Source organism: Borostomias antarcticus (assembly GCF_949987555.1).
Source record: "Borostomias antarcticus genome assembly, chromosome: 2".
NCBI lineage: Eukaryota > Metazoa > Chordata > Actinopteri > Stomiiformes > Stomiidae > Borostomias > Borostomias antarcticus.
This window is the reverse complement of record NC_140235.1, coordinates 25,243,900-25,264,285: the sequence shown is the minus strand read 5'-3', so window position 1 is coordinate 25,264,285 and position 20,386 is coordinate 25,243,900. Positions and strand designations below refer to the sequence as shown.

The 20,386-nt window shown below is 46.5% G+C and overlaps 1 protein-coding gene across 1 annotated transcript in view; it reads right to left on the bottom strand.

Annotated features, from left to right (window-relative positions):
* Positions 1-20,386, bottom strand: part of l3mbtl4 (L3MBTL histone methyl-lysine binding protein 4) — a 62,199-nt gene that overhangs the window by 2,721 nt on the left and 39,092 nt on the right. Inside the window, exon 18 of the mRNA XM_084455901.1 lies at positions 1,152-1,330. Coding sequence (XP_084312027.1) covers positions 1,152-1,330 — 179 coding nt within the window. The remainder of the gene's footprint in view (positions 1-1,151; positions 1,331-20,386) is intronic.

The following is a 20,386-nucleotide window of genomic DNA, read 5'->3' as shown; positions in this document are numbered from 1 at the left end:
TGTGTCGTGGCGCGTCTCTCGACCGGAACGCGGAGCTCGTACGCGCGCTCCTCCAACCCCCCCCCCCCCCCCGCCCGCGTTGACAGCATCCCGTCAGAGGGGCGTGTGATTCGCCGTAATTGGTCTCCCAGGAGCTGCTCTGATGGAGAGCTCCTCCAATCGGCACGTCCTGCTCTCTTTTCCTCCCACTCTTCTCTCTCTCCCTTTCTTTCTTCTCCTCCCCTCTCTCTCTCTTCACCTTTCCCTCTCTCTCCGTCGCCCTCTCCCCTTCACCTCTGCAGGTCTCTGAGGAACCCTCTCTCCATATTCTGAATTCCATCTTTGGTATTCAGAATATTCATTCTCAATACCCCCCCCCTCCTCCCCCCTGCTCGATCCATCAATCAATGTCGGCGAGTGCTTAGCAACCGCATGAGGATTATACCGCATGTGACGCTGGCGGTCCCGGTGCCGGTCCCGGTGGCGGTCCTGATAACGGTCGGGACGCTCAGCAGCCGTGGTCATTGTGTAAATGAGCGGTCCTTAGAGACACTCTTGACATTTCAACAGACCGATGAAACAATCTCAGTCTGTCTGCTCTCTCCTCTCAGCTGGACACACAGACTGACAGGCAGACAGACAGACAGAAGGAACTGACAGACAGACAGACAGACAGAAGGAACAGACAGACAGACAGACAGACAGACAGACAGACACAGACAGAGAGAAGAAACTGACAGACAGACAGACAGACAGACAGACAGACAGACAGACAGACAGACAGACAGACAGACAGACAGACAGACAGAAGGAACTGACAGTCATGGTGGTAAATCAGTGTGACAATGGATATTGCTAGTTTGGGAATGCATGTCAACTCATACAATACTGACAGAGATGTAATTATGTCAAGTGGGTGGTGTCGCCTAGAGTCCATCATGTTGGCACACACAGACACCTGAACCAGGCCTGTTTACACAGCTGGCCTGCACACACACAGACACAAGCTTGCCCAGCCTGGGAAGCAGTGATTGGCAATGCTGTTTGTGTCTGTGTGAGACGATGTCTGTGTGTGTGCGTGTGTGTGTGTGCCTGCCCTTGCGTCAGTGAATGCCTGTGTTTGTGTGCGTGTGTGTGCGAATGTGAATGCATGTGTGTGTGTGTCTCCTCACCTCCTCCATGGTCCAGTGCGCCACCCTGCTGGCCTGCACCCCCGCCACCCCTGGCAGCAGCTTGCAGTGCTGCTCCCAGCAGAGGGGCAGGTCCCGGCCAGGCTGGGCAGACATGGCCGACAGGAACACAGACTGGTGCAGGGCCGCCTGGAGGTTTTCCCCCCCAATGCCCCCCCGCTCTGGAGGGAGAGGGAGAGGGGGAGGAAGAGAAATATTAACAATCGCTGCAATAGATCATGTTAAAACGCCGGTATCAGTTCATTATCGCTTTAAGCTGTGGTATTTGAAAGTGTTTGCGAATAGTAACCCAGGTGTGCTGACAACATGATCAGGTATCATGGAAACACTGTCGAATCTGCTATTTCGAGAACCTTGATTCAACTCTTACATGGTGATTGCCACCACTCTCTCTCTCTCTCTCCCTTTCTCTCAAAGTTACATTTGTACATAGTTTGCAAACTTTTTACATTCAACGAAAAATCTTAGGGTTGCAGGTGGTTTATTTGTAGGGGTAGGGGAACAGCTTAGTGTAAAATAAAGGTTCTCTCTTTTGTTATTATAATCTTTAATAAATGATTTGATTGAATAATAAGCAGTAGACATTTAAGCAATAAACCACGAGAGGCCGTGTGTTATAGTGATTTTATAACAGCTAGGGGGCGTTGTTAGGCACGACGTGAAGCGAAGCTGTTATAAAATCACTATAACACACAGCCTCTCGTGGTTTATTGCTTTTATACAATGGTTACTACAGCTATTAGTGTAAAATAAACACACAGCAATCTAAAATATTAACATTTATTCGAAACGAAGAATAATTCCCTCAATTCCGCCGAGCAAAATAGTTCCCCTAACAAAAGGGTTGCCAAGCAACAGATGCATTGGATGGAATGTTCAGTTGTTTTGAAAAAACACAATGGCCGTGTCTGAAATGCCTGCTACCTGCTATATGGCAGCAGGTTTGCCAACTCTCACGCATCGGACGGGATCGAGCCTCGTCACACGCGCAGACGCCGCAATGGAATTTCACACGGCCAAATTTTGCGGCATCCCTGGACTTGCCCCCCCCCCCATGCGTGTCGCTGATTGTTATCGATTTAAACCTATTAGAGTCAGCTTGGGCAGCTCATCAAACGTTGCCCGCTCCAGATCGAATGATAAAAAAATGGGTTCGGATGGAATGTGATTGGTGCTTGGAGACTACTGGCGTCAGCTCTTCAAAACGTCTTCATTGCAAGAAGCCATGGTGCTTGAACAAGGTTGGAAGGTTCATGGGACAGTTACAGAGTCGTAAAAAGTAATTAATTATTTTCATATTTACTAATTATGCTGTCACTTGTATCAGAACTTATACCTTGCAATTATTTCACTCAGTATTGAGACAGTGGCTGTTAAAAGGTTTATTTTATGATGTTGGTTTGATGTTGTACTATGCAAGTCTGGTCCTGGTCCATGGCGCACAGGAGCTTATGCCGCGTTCCAGATAGGATTTTGAGCTCGTAAGTTACGACTTCAAGTCACGACTCACGACTTCATAGCGTTCCAGGCAAACTGTCTGAATGCGTGGCATTCTGGATAAATGTAAACAAGCCGATATGGTAAAAGCTTGAGATTTGGCACATTGGAACATTTGGCACATCAGAGCTGACAAGCTAAACATTGTATGCCTAATTTCGCTATGCTAAGAAATTGTACGTTACATTTTATTTATTGACATCATCGACTTTTCGCCGTTTGCATGGTCACGTTCAGGTTTACCTTAATGTTAGCTAGCTAGCACTAGCTATCTCTTGCCAACATATTTGGGCATCATCACATACACATAGCAGGTTGTAGTGCATAATCGTTTGTATTATTTTGATTACAACGTACAAATTTACTTTACGTTGCTCTAAAGTTATCTTTGTCGCCATACCCATGGGGGCTGCCATCTTGCTTAGAGGGCTGTGTGACGTCAGAGAGCGCAACTGGGAGTACATCGATCTGTACGAGTTCAGGGGTGGGAAGTTACGGGTTTGACTGCCATTCCAGAGCATTTTCACGTGTAGGAGGTAGGAAAAACACGAGTTACGGGTTGCCTGGAACGCGCCATTATGCCGCGTTCCAGGCAACCCGTAACTTGTGTTTTTCCGACCTCAAACCCGTAACTTCCCACCCGTGAACTCGTACAGCTCGATGTACTACCAGTTGCCGGGTGGGAAGTTACGGCTTTGACTGCCATTCCAGAGCATTTTCACATGTAGGAGGTAGGAAAAACACGAGTTACGGGTTGCCTGGAACGCACCATTAGTCTCAAGATGCCTCGCCATGACACATGGCCATGACACTTCTACAAAGAATATTAATTAAATAAATAAATGGAACTCTGTGCAAGAAACGCAACGTTACCGGCTAAGTTAGCCAGCCAGTGGAGCGGTCATGTACGTAACGACGTAACCCACGCATTCCCGTCACCTGACTCGAGTAGCATGCTAAATTTTCTCGCATACTATATCGTTTTCGTGGAGTAGTAGGTACTAAGTAGCATGCTACTTCTCGCCTGATATATAGCAGGTAGCAGGCATTTCGGACACGGCCAATGATAGGCCTACGATGCATTGGATCAAATGGGAGGTGCATTAATACTGACAGGTGTGTGTTACAAAGTATTTTAACACGGCTTCCAGCCAATCAGAATCAAGAACCAGAACTAATCGTTGTATAAGTGGGAGTTAGCATACGGAAAGAGGAAGAACAGTCAGTCCACACAGTCAGACGGGTGCTCTGCCAGTCCGGGAGACCACAGGTTTAGGGCCAGGGCGTAACCTGCATGGATCTATCGGACGCCACCTCAAAAGGTAACATTGAAACAGCATTTCAAAAATATTCTGCAAAACACACACACAGCTGACGGTGGTTTGCTGCGCCCGTCCCCAGGCTCCTCTCACCAAGCTGTGACTTCCTGCTGGAGACAGCTGTTGCTGCTTTGCACCCTGGGAAATCCCTGTCCTCCTTCCGTTGTTTGTGCAGTGCAGTGACACAAACCTTTAATATCACCATGACAATGACACAGCAGCTTTTATCAAAGAAGGTCACTAACATCTGGCCAGATATGTATAGACAAACATCAATTAACCTGCTAGATAAATGACTGATACCTTATCTCTACTGTACTCTACTGTCTCTGAAGTTTCTACTGTATTCTAATGTCTCCACCCTGTCTACTGTACTCTGCCTCTACACTCTTCTGTCTCCTCTGCCTCTACCCTCTCTGTCTATACAACTATTCTACTAAGTCTCTACTGTGTTTCTACACTCTCTACTCTGTCTAGTCTATAGTCAGCTCTGTCACAACTCTCTCTAGTGTACTCTACTGTCTTTTCTATACCATACTCTCTACTGCACTTAACTGTAATCTACTGTCTCTACTCCACCCTGTCTCTACTGTCTCAATTATACTCTACTCTACTGTAATCTACTCTCTACTATATAGTACTCTAATCTGTCTCTACTATCTACTCAGTCTCTATTGGACTTCAGTGCACTCTACTCTACTACACTATACTGTACTCTGGTACACTGCTCTGGATAAACAACACAGTTTAGTTACCATGGTAATGGCTCTTTGCACAGCAGCAGTTTGGCTTGGATGCAGCAGTTGTATCTCCCAACACACACACTCTCTCTCTCGCGCACGCGCACACACACACACGCACACACATTCTCTCTCTCTCTCTCTGCCTGGCCAACTACAGAACACATATCTCTGAAGACACAGGGAGGGGAATGAAGATTAGTCAAAAGGGGCAGAAGGGAAATGAAAGAGAGACAGAGACGCAATGAGAGAGGTCGTCAGGGAAGGGGGGGGGGGGGGCGAGGCGAAGAGGAAGCATGAGGAAGGACGGACAGGGTTTCAGGGGAAACTGAGCAGAGGAGACGAGGGGAGTGAAGAAAAGAGAAGCGAGGAGGAGGGGAGGGAAGGTGGGAGGAGAAAAGAGGAGAGAGGAGGAGGGGAGGGAAGATGGGAGGAGAAAAGAGGAGAGAGGTGAGAAGACGAGCGGAGGAGAGGATATGAATGCTCAGTTGCTCGGATGCTGCATCATCCGCTCACTACGTTGGAGCCTTCACACGCACGCGCACACACACACACACACATATGGGGGTGAAATGTGCCATTTCTTACCGCACGGAGCGAACTGAGCTGCATACGGAGCTGACAAACGTACGTGAGTGAAATCCATTCGACTCCCATTGTATTTGATAGGACTGACGTGACTCAGGACGTTTTCTCCTAGCGACGGCGGCGGCCTGAAGTAAGTCAGCAATGTGTTCATTGGTCGCGGCATTCGCGTGGCTCACGTTAGCTCACGTAATTATGGCCCGTGTGGATTTGCTAACTGAGAAGACAAACCTGACGAACGTCGCTACTTGCCCACGCGTGGTATTGCGAACGTAGCTAACGTCGCTACTTGTCCACGAGTGGTATTGCGAACGTAGCTAACGTCGCTATTGTCCACGAGTGGTATTGAGGAACGTCGCCGTCACCATCATAACGTTACTTAAGCTGCTAGTGTCTTGTTAGCTCTGATATGGCTAGCCAGCCTCTGTCGAGTGAGATCAGTGATATGACAACTTAACGTTAGATTATTGAGCCTAAATAATAGCAGGCTACTATCAGATAACCTGGTTAATATATGTTATTATTCATACTATTGTGCGTTGCTGACAAGATAAATTATGTTATATTATTATTGCCACCGTCATTTGGCTTAGCTTATGTTCTCCAGCCACGCCAAGTGCTGTGATAGTAGCTAACTCACTGGTGTTATATTTATTTACATTGTCCCTGCATCCACTATAATTCGTAGTATATTGTGAAGTAGGCTCCTTGGCAAAATAAATGTTTTTTGATCCTGATAGGCCAGTGAGCTTTCTGTCAGCCTCTTATGTCATAACCTGGCTCATAGGGAATAATATGGTAGAAAGGTAATTGATTCAAGTTAAGAATGAGAATTTGTAAACTAAAGAGTAACCTATACTAAATAAACAATAAGTAAAAATATCAAAAATGCCTGCCACAAAACCAAAGGCCAAAAAGTGTATTGTTCAATATGACTACTTGTCAACCATAGGGCTGTCACGGTTAGGAATTATCCTGAGCGGTTCAAGTTGATAGATTTCAACCGCGGTCTGCGGTTTTACCGCTGTTTTTTTATTATTTAGTTTAACACTACATTTTATCTATATCTATATCCTATGTGTGTAGCCTAGTTGTGGCCTACATTATTCGTTTTTATCGAACGAAATACATTAAATAAATGAGGGTACAGGAATGCAATGGTGCGCGCAGCACACAAACAGGCAAATCATTTGACATAGTAAAATAATAACAACAATAACAATTAGGCTACAGATATAAAGGGACCTAAAGGGCAAAGGCAATGTTTGCTGTGCACTAAAGTAAGCTTAGGCTAGGCCTAACACGTTATACATACTGTATATACCAAAAGTTTAGTGTCGTGCATTTATTAATCGGATAGCCTTTGTCTATAGGTGTATTTGACAGTCCCCGGACAAAGCCCTGATAGCCTACCAAAATTAAAAGAAAATCCTTAGTGGCCGCTGTTGTCTGTATTTTGTTATTGTATTTTGTGGCCTGTGTGTAGTTGAAGCTATACCTATTATTCCTACAATGAAGTAGGCTACACTACTACCATTTAAGATTTAATCTCTGGTCTGAATGGGTAGGCTTTGTATGGAAACATACTTTTTGGCGCGATCAGCTACAGCAGGGGTGGCCAACCAGTCAGAGACTAAGAGACACAAAAATTACTGTGGTACCACCCAGAGCCACAACATATATAGCAGCGTTTCTCAACCTTTTTTTCAGTCACCGCACCCTTCATAAGTAGCCTACTTAAAATCCCAAGGCACCCCAGTCTAAAATAAGAAGAAAAACGTTTAACGTCCATTCAATATACATTTAAAGTTAATTTACTTAAAATTAATACATACAACGATATTTTCTGACAATATATTTTGGACTGGACTGGACTGGGTTAGGCTGGGCTGGGTTAGGCTGGGTTAGGCTGGGCTGGGTTAGGCTGGGTTAGGCTGGGCTGGGTTAGGCTGGACTAGACTGGGATGGGCTGGGTTAGGCTGGACTGGACTGGGATGGGCTGAGTTAGGCTGGACAGGACTGGGTAAGGCTGGGCTGGATTAGGCTGGACTGGGCTGGGTTAGGCTGGACTGGGCTGGGCTAGGCTGGGCTGGGCTGGGTTAGGCTGGGCTGGGTTAGGCTGGGCTGGACTGGACTGGACTGGAGATTTATGGCTTTGAAATGTCCCAATGATGTCTGGCATATCAGACAGAATGGCTTACCATTACGTTCTATGAAGAAAAAATGACTCTCCCACTCGGGTAAAAAATGTCCTGTGTTCCGTCTTCATATTTTCTTTTCAGTGCGCATTTCTTTCCAGCCATTCTTTGGTTGTGTACAGTAGCCTAGGCTACGTTAGCTTTTGTCGTAAAAGAGAATCACCCACGCAAAGCAAATTATTTTGTTTACAATTAGTTTGTTACCAAGGTGATTTGCTACCTATATGATTGGTTTGAAGTGGTTCTCACGCGACTTCCTCGCGACCTAGCGAAACGAATCATATGATTTTATGACAAATCTGCAATAAACTAAAATGGGCAGGAAGAAATGCACAGCGAAACTAGAGAGAGAGAAACGTTCTTATGACATGAATGAATTTAGTTTTTTAATGAAAGGATGGAAGAGCCGCAAGCCAACTTTTTTTTTAATCAATGGATGGAGGAGCCGCATATTGACGGGCAAAGAGCCGCATGCGGCTCGTGAGCCGCGGGTTGTCCACCCCTGAGCTACAGCTTTCTAATCCAACTTGAACTTGTCTTTTTACAGTTTACCGAGTCTTTGTACAATAAATACATAATGATATGATTTCGTTTGTGGTCATTATCACATTTTCATGATGATAATAGTCCTTGTTTAAAGGGTAATGTTTGGCAATCCGCCTTATTACCTGCCCAATGTAGTAGCCTAGTAGAATTGCCATAACATCTCATTTCTAGATCTAGGCTATACAGTTACACTAGGCCACCATTTCCATTTGAAATTGACTAACTTATTTCGAATATCATTCTCGTTCTGCTCCGCGCAATGCGTTCCTTCGACTTCGCGGACGTAGTCCTAAACTATGAGAATCTCTGTTTACTAGTCGATACATTTTACAATGATTAGGCTAGACCATCCATCCATCCATCTTCATCCGCTTATCCGGGGTCGGGTCGCGGAGGCAGCAGCTCCAGCAGGGGGCCCCAGACATCCCTTTCCCTAGCAGCATCAACCAGCTCTGCCTGGGGAATCTTTAGCCGCTCACAGGCCAGTGCAGAGATGTAGTCCCGCCACCTAGTCCTGGGTCTACCCCGTGGCCTCCTCCCAGCCGGACACGCCTGGAACACCTCCCTAGGGAGGCGCCCAGGAGGCATCCTCACTAGATGCCCGAACCACCTCAACTGGCTCCTTTCGACGCAAAGGAGCAGCAGCTCTACTCCGAGTCTCTCCCGGATGACTGAACCTCTCACCCGATCTATCAGGGAGACCCCAGCCACCCTCCGGAGAAAACTCATTTTGGCCGCCCAAGCCCCCTCCAAGATCCTTGCGAGAGTGAAGAGCTGGTCGGTAGTTCCACGACCAGGACGAAATCCGCATTGTTCCTCTTCGATCTGAGGTTCGACTATCGGCCGGACCCTCCTTTTCAGCACCTTGGAGTAAACTTTCCCTGGGAGGCTGAGTAATGTGATGCCTCTATAGTTCGCACACACCCTCTGGTCCCCTTTTTTGAATATTGGGACCACCACCCCAGTCTGCCACTCCTTCGGCATTGACCCAGACTTCCACGCAATGTTACAGAGGCGTGTCAACCAAGACAGCCCCTCTACACCCAGCGCCTTCAGCATTTCTGGACGGATCTCATCAGTCCCTGGGGCTCTGCCACTGTGGAGTTGTTTGACTACCTCAGTGACCTCCTCCAATGAAATTGACGACCCCCCATCATCTTCCGGCTCTGCCTCGATCGTAGAGGGTGGATTAGTCGGGTTCAGGAGTTCCTCAAAGTGCTCCTTCCAACGCTCAACAACCTCCTCAGTTGAGGTCAGCAGTGTCCCCTCCTTGCTGTATACAGCTTGGATGGTCCCCCGCTTTCCCTTCCTGAGGTGTCTGATGGTCTTCCAGAAACACTTTGGTGCCGACCGAAAGTCCTTCTCCATGGTTTCTCCGAACTCCTCCCACACCCGCTGCTTTGCCTTGGTCACAGCCGAAGCCGCAGCCCTCCGGGCCAGTCGATACCCTGCAACTGCTTCTGGGGTCTCCCGGGCTAACATATCCCGGAAGGCCTCCTTCAGTCGGACGGCTTCCCTGACACACCGCTGTCCACCACGGTGTCCGAGGGTTACCGCCCCTTGAGGTACCTATGGCCCTCAGGCCACAGCTCCCAGCCGCAGCTTCAGCAATGGAGGCTTTGAACACCGACCACTCATGCTCGATGTCCCCAACCTCCACAGGGATGCCTGAGAAGCTCCGCCGGAGGTGGCAATTGAAATCTCTCCGGACAGGCTCTTCCTCCAGACGTTCCCAGTTCACCCTCACTACACGCTTGGGTTTTCCAGGTCTGTCCAGAAGTTTCCCCCGCCATCGAAACCAGCTCACCACCAGATGGTGATCAGTGGACAGCTCTGCCCCTCTCTTTACCCGAGTGTCCAAAACGCATGGCCTCAGATCAGATGATACAAAATCGATCATCGACCTTCGGCCTAAGGTGTTCTGATGCCAGGTGTACTTGTGGGCATCCTTGTGTTCGAACATGGTGTTTGTTATGGACAAACCGTGACTAGCACAGAAGTCCAACAACAAAACACCACTCGGGTTCAGATCGTGGTGGCCATGCCTCCCAATCACGCCCCTCCAAGTTTCTCCATCATTGCCTACGTGTGCATTGAAGTCCCCCAGTAGGACAGTGGAGTCCCCTGCAGGAGCCCCCAAAAGGACTCCACTCAGGGTCTGCAGGAAGGCCGAGTACTCTGAACTGCTGTTCGGTGCATAAGCACAAACCACAGTCAGAGTCCCCCCCCCCCACAGTCCTAAGGCGCAGGGAGGCGACCCTCTCATCCACTGGGGTGAACTCCAGCACAGAGGCGCTCAGCTGGGGGCTAGCTAGTATAGCCACACCTGCCTTACACCTCATACCGTGAGCAACTCCGGAGAAGAACAGGGTCCAACCCCTATCCAGGAGTTTGGTTCCGGTGCCGGTGCTGTGCGTGGAGGTTAGCCCCACCAGGTGTAATTGGTATCGCTCCACCTCCCTCACAAGCTCCGGCTCCTTCCCCCCCAGCGAGGTAATGATCCATGTCCCCAGAGCCAGCCTTTGCCGCCCAGGTCCGGTCCGTCGGTGCCCTCCGCCTTCACCGCCACCTAGTTGGCAGCGCACCCGACCCCGACAATTCCTCCCGCGGGTGGTGGGTCCACGGGACGATGGAGGAGAAGATGGTGCTTCCACGTTGCTTATTCGGGCTGGGCCCGGCCGGGCTCCGTGGTAAGCCCAGCCACCAGGCGCTCGCAGGCGGGCCCTCCGTCTGGGCCTGGCTCCAGACGAGGGCCCCGGGCTTCCTCCGGGCCGGGTCTCTCTTCCTTTAGGTTGTTTTGTCATCAGGGTTTTTGCCTGTAACCCCAGGTAGGGGGGCTAGGGGGTACTACCACTTGCCCAAGGTGGACCCCCAGACTAGTGGAGGGAAGGAGGCGACTGATTAGGCTAGACGTATTTTCTATCTCAGTCGACGGTTGAATATTTATTTGACAGCCCTTGGAAAGCCCCATAGAACAGAGGTCTAATAAAATGAAAAAACGTTAGTGACCGCGGTAGATGCGGTCGCCTGTAAAGCGCCGCGGTCTGCTTCACAGGACCCCGGTTGTGCGGTTAACTGCAAACCGCGACAGCCCTAGTCAACATTCCAGTAAAGTTCCTTAAATGTATTTAGTTGTTTGTGTGGTCCACCACCAACTCCCCTCCCATCATGTGTCTCAGCTCCCTCGTTATCCTCCCACAGCCGGCCTGCATTCCCCTGTCACAGTATTAACCTGATGATTCACTACGGCTCCTCTACTGTTCAAGCAGTGTCCTAATACTTTATCTCTTCTCTGAGCAGGTCACAACACTTGTGAGAGTAGAAGATTAGAGAGGAAGATGTAGCAGTGTAAGCAAGCTGGCACTCAAGACTCAGCTGCCAGGGTTCTCACTCACACCGAGCCCTGGCAGCACATCACCCCACCCTCATCCACCGGCTTCTGATCAACTCCCGCATCGCCTACAAGCTCCTCCAGCTGACCTACAAATCCCTCTATGCCCTTGCCCCCCCATTACCTGTGGTATCTGACCTTCTCCATCATCATACCCCAACCCAGAATCTGCGGTCCTCAGGCATGGGTCTGCTCTTCACCCCCCGGCCTGCAAACATTTGGGGACAGAGCCTTTGATGCGGCAGCCCCCTCCCTCTGGAACTTTCTGCTCACAGAGATAAGCATCACTCCAACCCTGTACCTTCAGTCAGGCTATATTTTTAGATGTCAGGGTTGCCGCGTGAGACCACACGTCTGATACTCTCCCTGCTCATACTCCGTCCGTTTTGCACTAATTACACGACGGCTGACTGTACATAGGCTTACGCTGCACACACCCATAACACTACACACATTGTGTATATAAAAACATCACACACTTCAACACACTGTACTCGTACTGTACTTGGAATATAATGTTTATTAGACATGTGTAACAAGTACAGATACATTTACATTGGAATCACTTATCCTCAGTATGTTATCAGTACTAATCAGTTCCTCATTACAGTCCTAAGTACTCAGCTAGACATTTAAAGGTTCCCAAACTGGCAATTTTCTATCTGTAGTCTAGCAGTCTATCAGTATCAACCTCTTCTATATAATCCATCTGATCCTCGATAAGTGTTTTTTGTGTGTTGGCTATAAGCCGACACACCAAGGAGAGGGAATCCATTTTGTCCGTGCGTCTTGCGGTCTGTTGTTGACCTGCAATTCCATTGCTGCTACCACAAGAGGCAGTAGTCCCAGAACATCAAAACCAAAAGACTCCACTGACCCCTACATGCGTAGTTTCTCTCCCTATCGGCGTGTGTGTACGGGGTGTGCAGGGGGGGGGGGGTTGGGGGGCATTGGGAGTAATAACAATGTCGGAGAACACCCTGTGCAAGACCCCACGGTACGCTACTGCATTATAGACAGACAGTCCTCATTACAATAGGAGTAGGACACTTCAAATCCTATAGTAATTATTTTTTGTATAGGATGTGATGCACCAGTCGCTCTACGCCTATGTGGTTTATTTTCAGTGATTAGACTGACTGTTGACTGGCACAGCTTTAGGTGGTGATGGAGAAATTAGCTTAATGTATTGATGCTTTTTTGTGCGTAACTTACAGTGCCAGCGCACCTAGTATAGCGTTCGTCCGATCATCACTCCCTCCCTCCCTCCCTCCCTCCCCTCCGTTACTGCGGACAATGTTGGCCTGCATTTCTCTGGCACTACAAGAGGCAGTAGTCTAGTGTTGTCAAAAATATCGATTTTTCAATTCATATCGATTCTGAATATTTAAAACAGTTTCAATACTAATTTCCCGCAATATCGATATTTTCCACACTATCGATACCAGCTGGCTTTCTCGCTCTGTCTTCTCTCCTACAGCGAGTTGTTGACACACAGGCACACACAGGCTGCTGCTTTGCACACATTGCCCCGCCCCCTCCCCCTCACAGACCTGTCTTGTCAACAAATCCTCTCACTCGCTCCGAAGATGGCAAGTGCAGAGCCTCTGCGACTCGTGGATAAAGAAAACAGCAGAAGTGCTGTTTGGAAGTACTTCGGGTTGGAAGCAAATGACGAAGGAAAAGCTAAAGATGCCACGAAGCCCATTTGCAAGCGTTGTTCCAGAGTAGTGCCAACGAAAGGTGCAAACACAACAAATTTAGCAAAACACCTGAAGGACCAACACGCGGATCTCTATAAATAATTTAGAGAGGTTGGTGACAGCTCCAGTTTCAACATCACTGAAACATTAAACAAAATGGCCCAGTAAACTATTAACTTTAGTTTAATACATGAACTCTAGTTTAATACATCCATGAGCTTGCTATCGAAACGCCGCATTGACTGTGTGTGTGTGGGGGGGGGGGGCGGTAGATAAGATAGCTAACGTGAAGCTAAGCTAGCTAGCTAATCCCCCTCAAAGCTATCCAGCAATGGGCCAAAGCAGTCAATGTGGCGTCTGAATAGCTGAGGGGAATAAGCTAGCTAGCTACTAGCTAGCTCATGGATGTAAACTAGAGCTAGTTAGCTTAGCTTCGAGAATGGCTGTTGGGCTAACAGGACAACACCAGCTATCAAGCCTGAGGAATCTTGAGTTAATGGTCAGTAAATCAACTTAGATGCTGTTATGCTTAACACACAGTACTATTAACTTTACTTAATTTCTAAGATTAGATTAGATAATTGAGTTATTTTTAAAGGTCGGATCTAAAGAGAAACCAAGGTTTTTAAAAGTGTGATATTTATCTTCTCTTATAGTACCAGAGAGAAGCTGAGGAGAATCGACCAGCAACAAAAGCGACACACACACAGCCTACCCTACTAGCTGTATTTGAACAACAAAGAAAGTATGATGCAAAATCAAATGAAACCAAGAAACTGAACAGGGCTGTAGCAGAGTACATTTGCATGGATCAGGTCCCCGTGTATACTGTTGAGAAACCTGGGTTCAGACAACTTCTTGGACAGTTAAATAAGTATGCCCTTCCTTCACGGAATCATTTCATGTACACTGAAATCCCCGCCCTATACAATGAAACAAAAGATAAAATCATGGAGAGCCTTGGGGGAAAACCCTTCTTTTCATGCACCACTGACCTGTGGACCAGCAGGGCCACATCCACATTCATGGCAGTAACTCTGCAGTTTATAACAGAATCCTGGGAAATGCAGAGCTGGTGTTTGGGCTGTGTTGGGCTGCACTCAGAGCACACAGGGGACAGCTTGAGGGAGGCGTTGGAGGAGATGGTACATGAAACATGGGAGCTGGACATGTCAAATATGGCTGGCATCACCACTGATAATGCCTCAAATAACAAGAAAGCATTTCAGCAGGACTTCACATGGGTCCCCTGCTTTGGGCACAACCTACACCTAGCCATTAGCAAGGGCCTGGATATAGACCGTGTGTCTGGAGCGCTGTCGAGGATGAGGAAGACAGTGTCTGCTTTCAGCAGGTCAAAAAATCGAAAATGTTATGCCCTCAATGTTGTCAATTTCTCCCCGTGGTATCGAAAATGGTATCGAGTATCGATACTTTTCAAGGTATCGTATCGAAGTTAGAAATACCAGTATCGTGACAACACTACAGTAGTCCCAGCACACCAAAATCAAGAAGGACACCAAAATCAACCCGCCGATCTACACTGCACAAGAAGAGTAGTGGTGAGAGCATTGGACTCCCACCCTGGAGACTGGGGTTGAAGACCCGGTGGGGATGACTTTATGGGACTATACCCCAAACGTCCACATGTTCATCCTTTCACTCCAACCTTTACCCCTTGCCTTATAGATCAGATCCTGTCCCAACCCCAACCCATATTCTAACCCCAACCCACACTAGGGACTGGAAGAAGGACACCAAAACCCACCCGCCGATCTCCACTGCACAAGTAGAGTAGTGGTGAGAGCATTGGACTCCCACCCAGGAGACCGGGGTTCCTGGTGGGGATGACTTTGTTATCATCAGTGTAACTGCTTTAGCCACTGACCACTATCATTAATGTTATGGAAGCTGCTGCTAGTTGTTGTGAGCCCATGAGCTAACTGGCTATCCCGCTCTTATTGTGCTGGATTAGCATTGGAAGCGTTGGAACTGATGTGTCCAGGTGACAAGACCTATCTTTATTTATCAAACATTACCGTCCTACCAGTCCCGCACAGAAACAAGCCAGCCAACACAAATAAGCCAGGCTTGACCTGGCCTGGTTTCTAGGATATTTGCAGTGCATTTAAATAACATTCAAGTATACAGTTTCACAGAGTCAGTAGTTGTCTATTGTATAGGCAAGAGGTATTTTGTTATTTACTATCATATAGGCAATCTTTTCAATTGTTCAAGTCCTGTCAGGTGTTTGTTCAAGTGTTGGAGTGTACAGTAGTGCAGTCATTTGTTGTCTATTGACAAGATGCTGAAAGAGTCAACTGAGCAGTTGTAGGATGGAGAGCTTCTGTCTCTGGCAAGATGTGTGAACATTTGGTAGCTATACTCATGGCACACCATTTTGTATATTGTATTTTGCACTGTCCTGTGTTCCCACTATACTGTCTACTTCTAGCAACCTGTAAATGTTGTCTCTTATCAGTTAACCAAAGCAAATTCCTAAAACTGATTATGACGCAATGTTGCACGCTAACCGCCAGGAGGCAATGTTGAGCAAGCAACCTCTAGCGGCCACAATCCGCCTGCTGTCTTTGTTGTCCTTGGATAAATAAATGCCTCAATTAAATATCTTAAGCGAAATTAAATCTAAACCATGTGTAATTATAGGTCTATAACACAACACTTTATTGACTTAGTGTTTCTTGAATTTAGAACTTGCAGTAGAAACGATTAGTCAGTGCTTAGCGCGTTTGCCTAACAACTGGCAAGGCCACATAAAGATGCTATTAAATTATCTATTTTCCTGTCTCATTGAAGACAATATTTGTTACTGATCCACTTTTGAGCAAGCATAGTCACATATGTAACTTTGGCTGGTAAGACAAAGAATCTGAACCGCATTAAAATAAATTAGTTAAAACGTGGTTTATGTGTGAACACTACGTGCAACTATTCCTTCGCCATAAATGCTCTTTTTCGTGGATGGCTTCTCGCATGCAATTCCATAAAATAGAGAGTATGTTTATTTCAAAAGTCTACAATAAATCCAGGAAATTCTGTAGACAATGCAATAGTTTTTGCACAGGTCATCCAGCCATAGACAGGAGACCAACCCAGTATGCACTCATCGTCCAAAAAGTTTAGCTGACATCAAGCCAAACCAATTGAAATACGATGCGTTATTATTAGGTTATTATGTTAGTATGCCTTTTTTGAATAATTTGGACTATAGCAAAAGCAGAATGTAATTTAGGCTACACCCAAGATTAGACCTCACTATTTGCGGTAGTATACTACTACATGCCTCTCGGCCACGACCCCAACACAATGTTTGGGGTTTACAGATCGGATCTTAAACCTTCTGATCGGCTCGCAGACCCATGCGTAGCCCCGATCATATCAAACATGATTGATATCCAGACTATTGTGTCACCAGGTGTAGGCTACTTTAGAAGAGACTACAGTGGTCTTTTACCAAGTTGCTTCCTCGAACAGGATAGGCTAATATCCTGTAACCTAGTATGTGCACGTTCTTTCATCTGTCATCTTCAAAACTTGTATTTGCTTGTTTGATATTCGCAAGATCAACTGTTTAAGTTTCTCCGTACATGCGTGATGCAACGCGAAATAGTTTTTATAGCTAAAACCTTAAAAATAGTACAGGAACCATCCAGACCGAAATCGCTTTTCCATAATTATCCAGAACTGTGAATAAAACGCTCAAAGCAATGGTTGCTATGGTTATGAAAAAGCGCACTTATGCCAGGGTATATGGTGCGTTCGTTTATAACTGGGAGGTGGCAAATTGCGACTTGCTACTAGGAATGATTGAATAAAACGCTGCATGAACTCGCACTTCGTCGTCGCAAATTCGGATGTTTCTCAGGTAGGTATTTTGCCACTTGCGACTTGCCACGTCCGACCACAAACGAACGCACCATTAAACAGCAACTACAGAAATGTAGGTTAGCCTACAGGGATGCAATGCGTTAACGAGCAAAAAAGGAACTACTGGTCTCACCGTCTCGCTTGTAAAGTCGGGACGTAGGCTAATAATCTTAAATATCAAACATGTTTGATTTTATCGGGGCCGGTGTTAAAACGCCAATGGTTCCACAGTCTGGATGCGAACATGACCGCACTCAGTGCAGGGTTAGTTAGGGCTACAATAATACGATTCTTTTGAATCAGACAGTCTACACATACATCTGTACATTAGGTTCCGTAACACAGCAGCACAGGTGGGTACACAGACACTCGCACGCGCACATGTACACATATGCGCTAAGCCGTTTAGGCCTATAATGAAATAGCCTATTAATAGAATTGTGAATAAATGACTTGAGCGTTTATGTTACACAGGCAGCAGGCTAACATAAACGTTGAAATTATTGCATTCTGTAGATGTTGCCAGACAGATGAGCCACAAGCTGCAACAACCTTGACAAGCAAATTGAGTGACAGCCTACAGACAAATCAGTGTTGAATGTAGAGGCTCATTGTTTGTGTAGGCTCTTCGTTGGGTTAATCAGCCCGACAGTCTGATTTCTATAGCCTCTTATCGTATTATATATATATATATAACTCTTATCATATTAAATTATGTTGGAATATGCTTGGTGCGTAAGCTTTTCTTGATTCAATAGATGACTAGATTTACTAAATTTCTGATTCAGGGTCTGGAGTCATGCTCTCAGTAGGTTAGAATAACTGGGACAAGTAGGTATGGAATGTTGAAAACCGGGACATTAAAGTGTTTTAAATTTGTCGGGAGACCGAAAACCCACGACAATCCCGGACAAACCGGGACGTCTCGTCACCCTGCAGTAGCCTATCCACACACAATAGTCAACTTTGGGTATTTGCATTTTAACCTCTATTTTATCATTGATATAAGGGTCTTTTGGAAAAGGTGAAGTTAAAGATTTTATTTCAGAGACAAATGTCTTTTTTCTTTTCATGTCGGATAAAGACTGGTTGAAACACCGTTCTTGCCCGTTCACTAGTAGGTACTCTCTATGTAGGCAGGGGCGGGGATCCTGGGGGGACATGTCCCCCGCAATATTTGAGATCATTAAAATTGTCCCCCTCCCCCCAATATTTAGATTGGGGTAGTGGCATTCAAATGACCATACAGCCGCGTAAGAAGATGTCCCCTCAAAAACATACTCTTGCAAAATTTCAATGTAGCCTAAATGTCCCCCCCCCCCCCAAAGTTGGATACAGATCCCCGCCACAGCGCCACTGCATGTAGGCATCAGTCCATTGTGTTGGATCGCTACTGTGCCTAATTGCGCTGGATTGGTTTGTTACAAAGTGTCGCTCATCACTGTATAGGCGACTGGAATGCAAAGTCAATTAGCCTGCCCTGACAATAGGCTTATGATGCTTATGCTTGAAGTCGTGAGGTGGGAGGTATAGTGGTGGAGAATGACGCCACCCGCGAGGTAACCGAGTTCCAGTAGACACTAGCCTACAAGAACAACTCTGAACAAAGAATGGCAGTCAGGTTATGATTAGTCATTGGTAGGTCCATGATTTATACAGCAGGCCATTGTGGGTAGACTCTCCCCTTCTGTCTTTCTAACCGGAAAACATAGCATTTATGCATTAAGGTCTCCGGACACTATTTACTCCACATATAGTACCGTACTAATAGAGCCTGACAAATTGGATTTGAATAGCCTGGTTATTAATTTTACTAGGCTAAATTGAATAATTTATCATATAAATAAATGACCTGCCATTGTTTTCAAAATAAAACATTTTAAAAGCAAAAATGATAACATCAGCTGTATGGTAGCCAAGAAGATAACTAGCAGGTTACCTACCTATGGTGACCAGAATCCTAATAGCCACGTTGAATGACGGCGACGACGTGTTTACTCAGCTACTTTAGGGAATAGCACAAGTGCTCACGTAGCTACGTTAGCGAATAGAAAACGTCCTCAAGTAGCAACGTTAGCTACATAAGCGAATAGCACACGTGCTCAAGTACCCCCGGCCCTGACGAGCGTTTGCTGGTTTAGCTACGTTAGTGAATAGCACACGTGGTCACGTGGGGACGCTCGTCACGTGTGTCTGCTCAGTTAGCAAATAAGTGGCACTTTCCACCCCCCATACACACACACACACACACACACACAACGAGGGGGCTGTAAATAGAGGGTGAATGGAGACAGTGGTGTGAGAATGTGCTTGTTCAGAGGGAGACATACCAGAGATGAGAGAGGGAAGGGGTGAGTACTGTGTGTTTTTGTCAGAGGAAGAGAGAGCAGAAGCATAACAGCTTATATGCATGTTCCTCAGAAAGAACATAATCTCCATGTGTTCAACAGCTTCATGAAGACATGCTTACATAAGACACAGGAACCAGGACAGTAGAACTGGGCTGGATATACAGTAGAAACTCCACAGACGCACACATGCGTGCGCACACACACACACTAGGGCTGCACGATTATGACAAAAAATAATAATTGCGATTATTTGCTTCAAAATGGTAATTGCGATTAATAATTGCGATTCATATTGAATATATAATATTAATATATAATAACCAAAATGCTCCCAAATCACAGACGTTGATCCCTTTCTTTCTACTAACTCACTGACCTTGTTTTCACTCATTTTGTCACTACTCACGGCTGCGGGTACTCTTGTGACACTTGTCTTGCCCTACTGCTATCTGACTTCTCAGTGAAATTGCTGCGCACAGCGCACTCAGTGGGAACGCATGTGATTGGTCAGACAGCATAAGCACCTGTGATTCGTCCGTGTCCTAGCACACTCAATTCAAAGAAAAATTATTAATCACATTAATTGCGGCCTTTTGCGATTAGTTAATCACGGAGGTCATAATCACGATTTTGATTAATTCACGATTAATTGTGCAGCCCTAACACACACACACAGTACCCCCCCCCGGTCACCCTAATGTCTTTCTCCTGTTTTCATCTTTAAATATTCAGCTGTTGATGCATCAATGAATAAGAGATGACAGAACCAGATTCACAGAGACTTTGAAACCCAAATGCACACACACAACAACAAACTTGTATTGGAGTGTGTGTAAGTGTGTGTGTATGTTGGGACGTCTCATCTTCTCTCCACTTCTTCTCCTTCCCATCCCCCCTCCTCACTTCCTCTTCTCATCTCACCTCTTCTCTTTCTCCTCTTCTCTTCACCTCTCCTCACCTCTGCTTCTCTTCCTCCTCACCTCCTATTCTCCTTCTCTC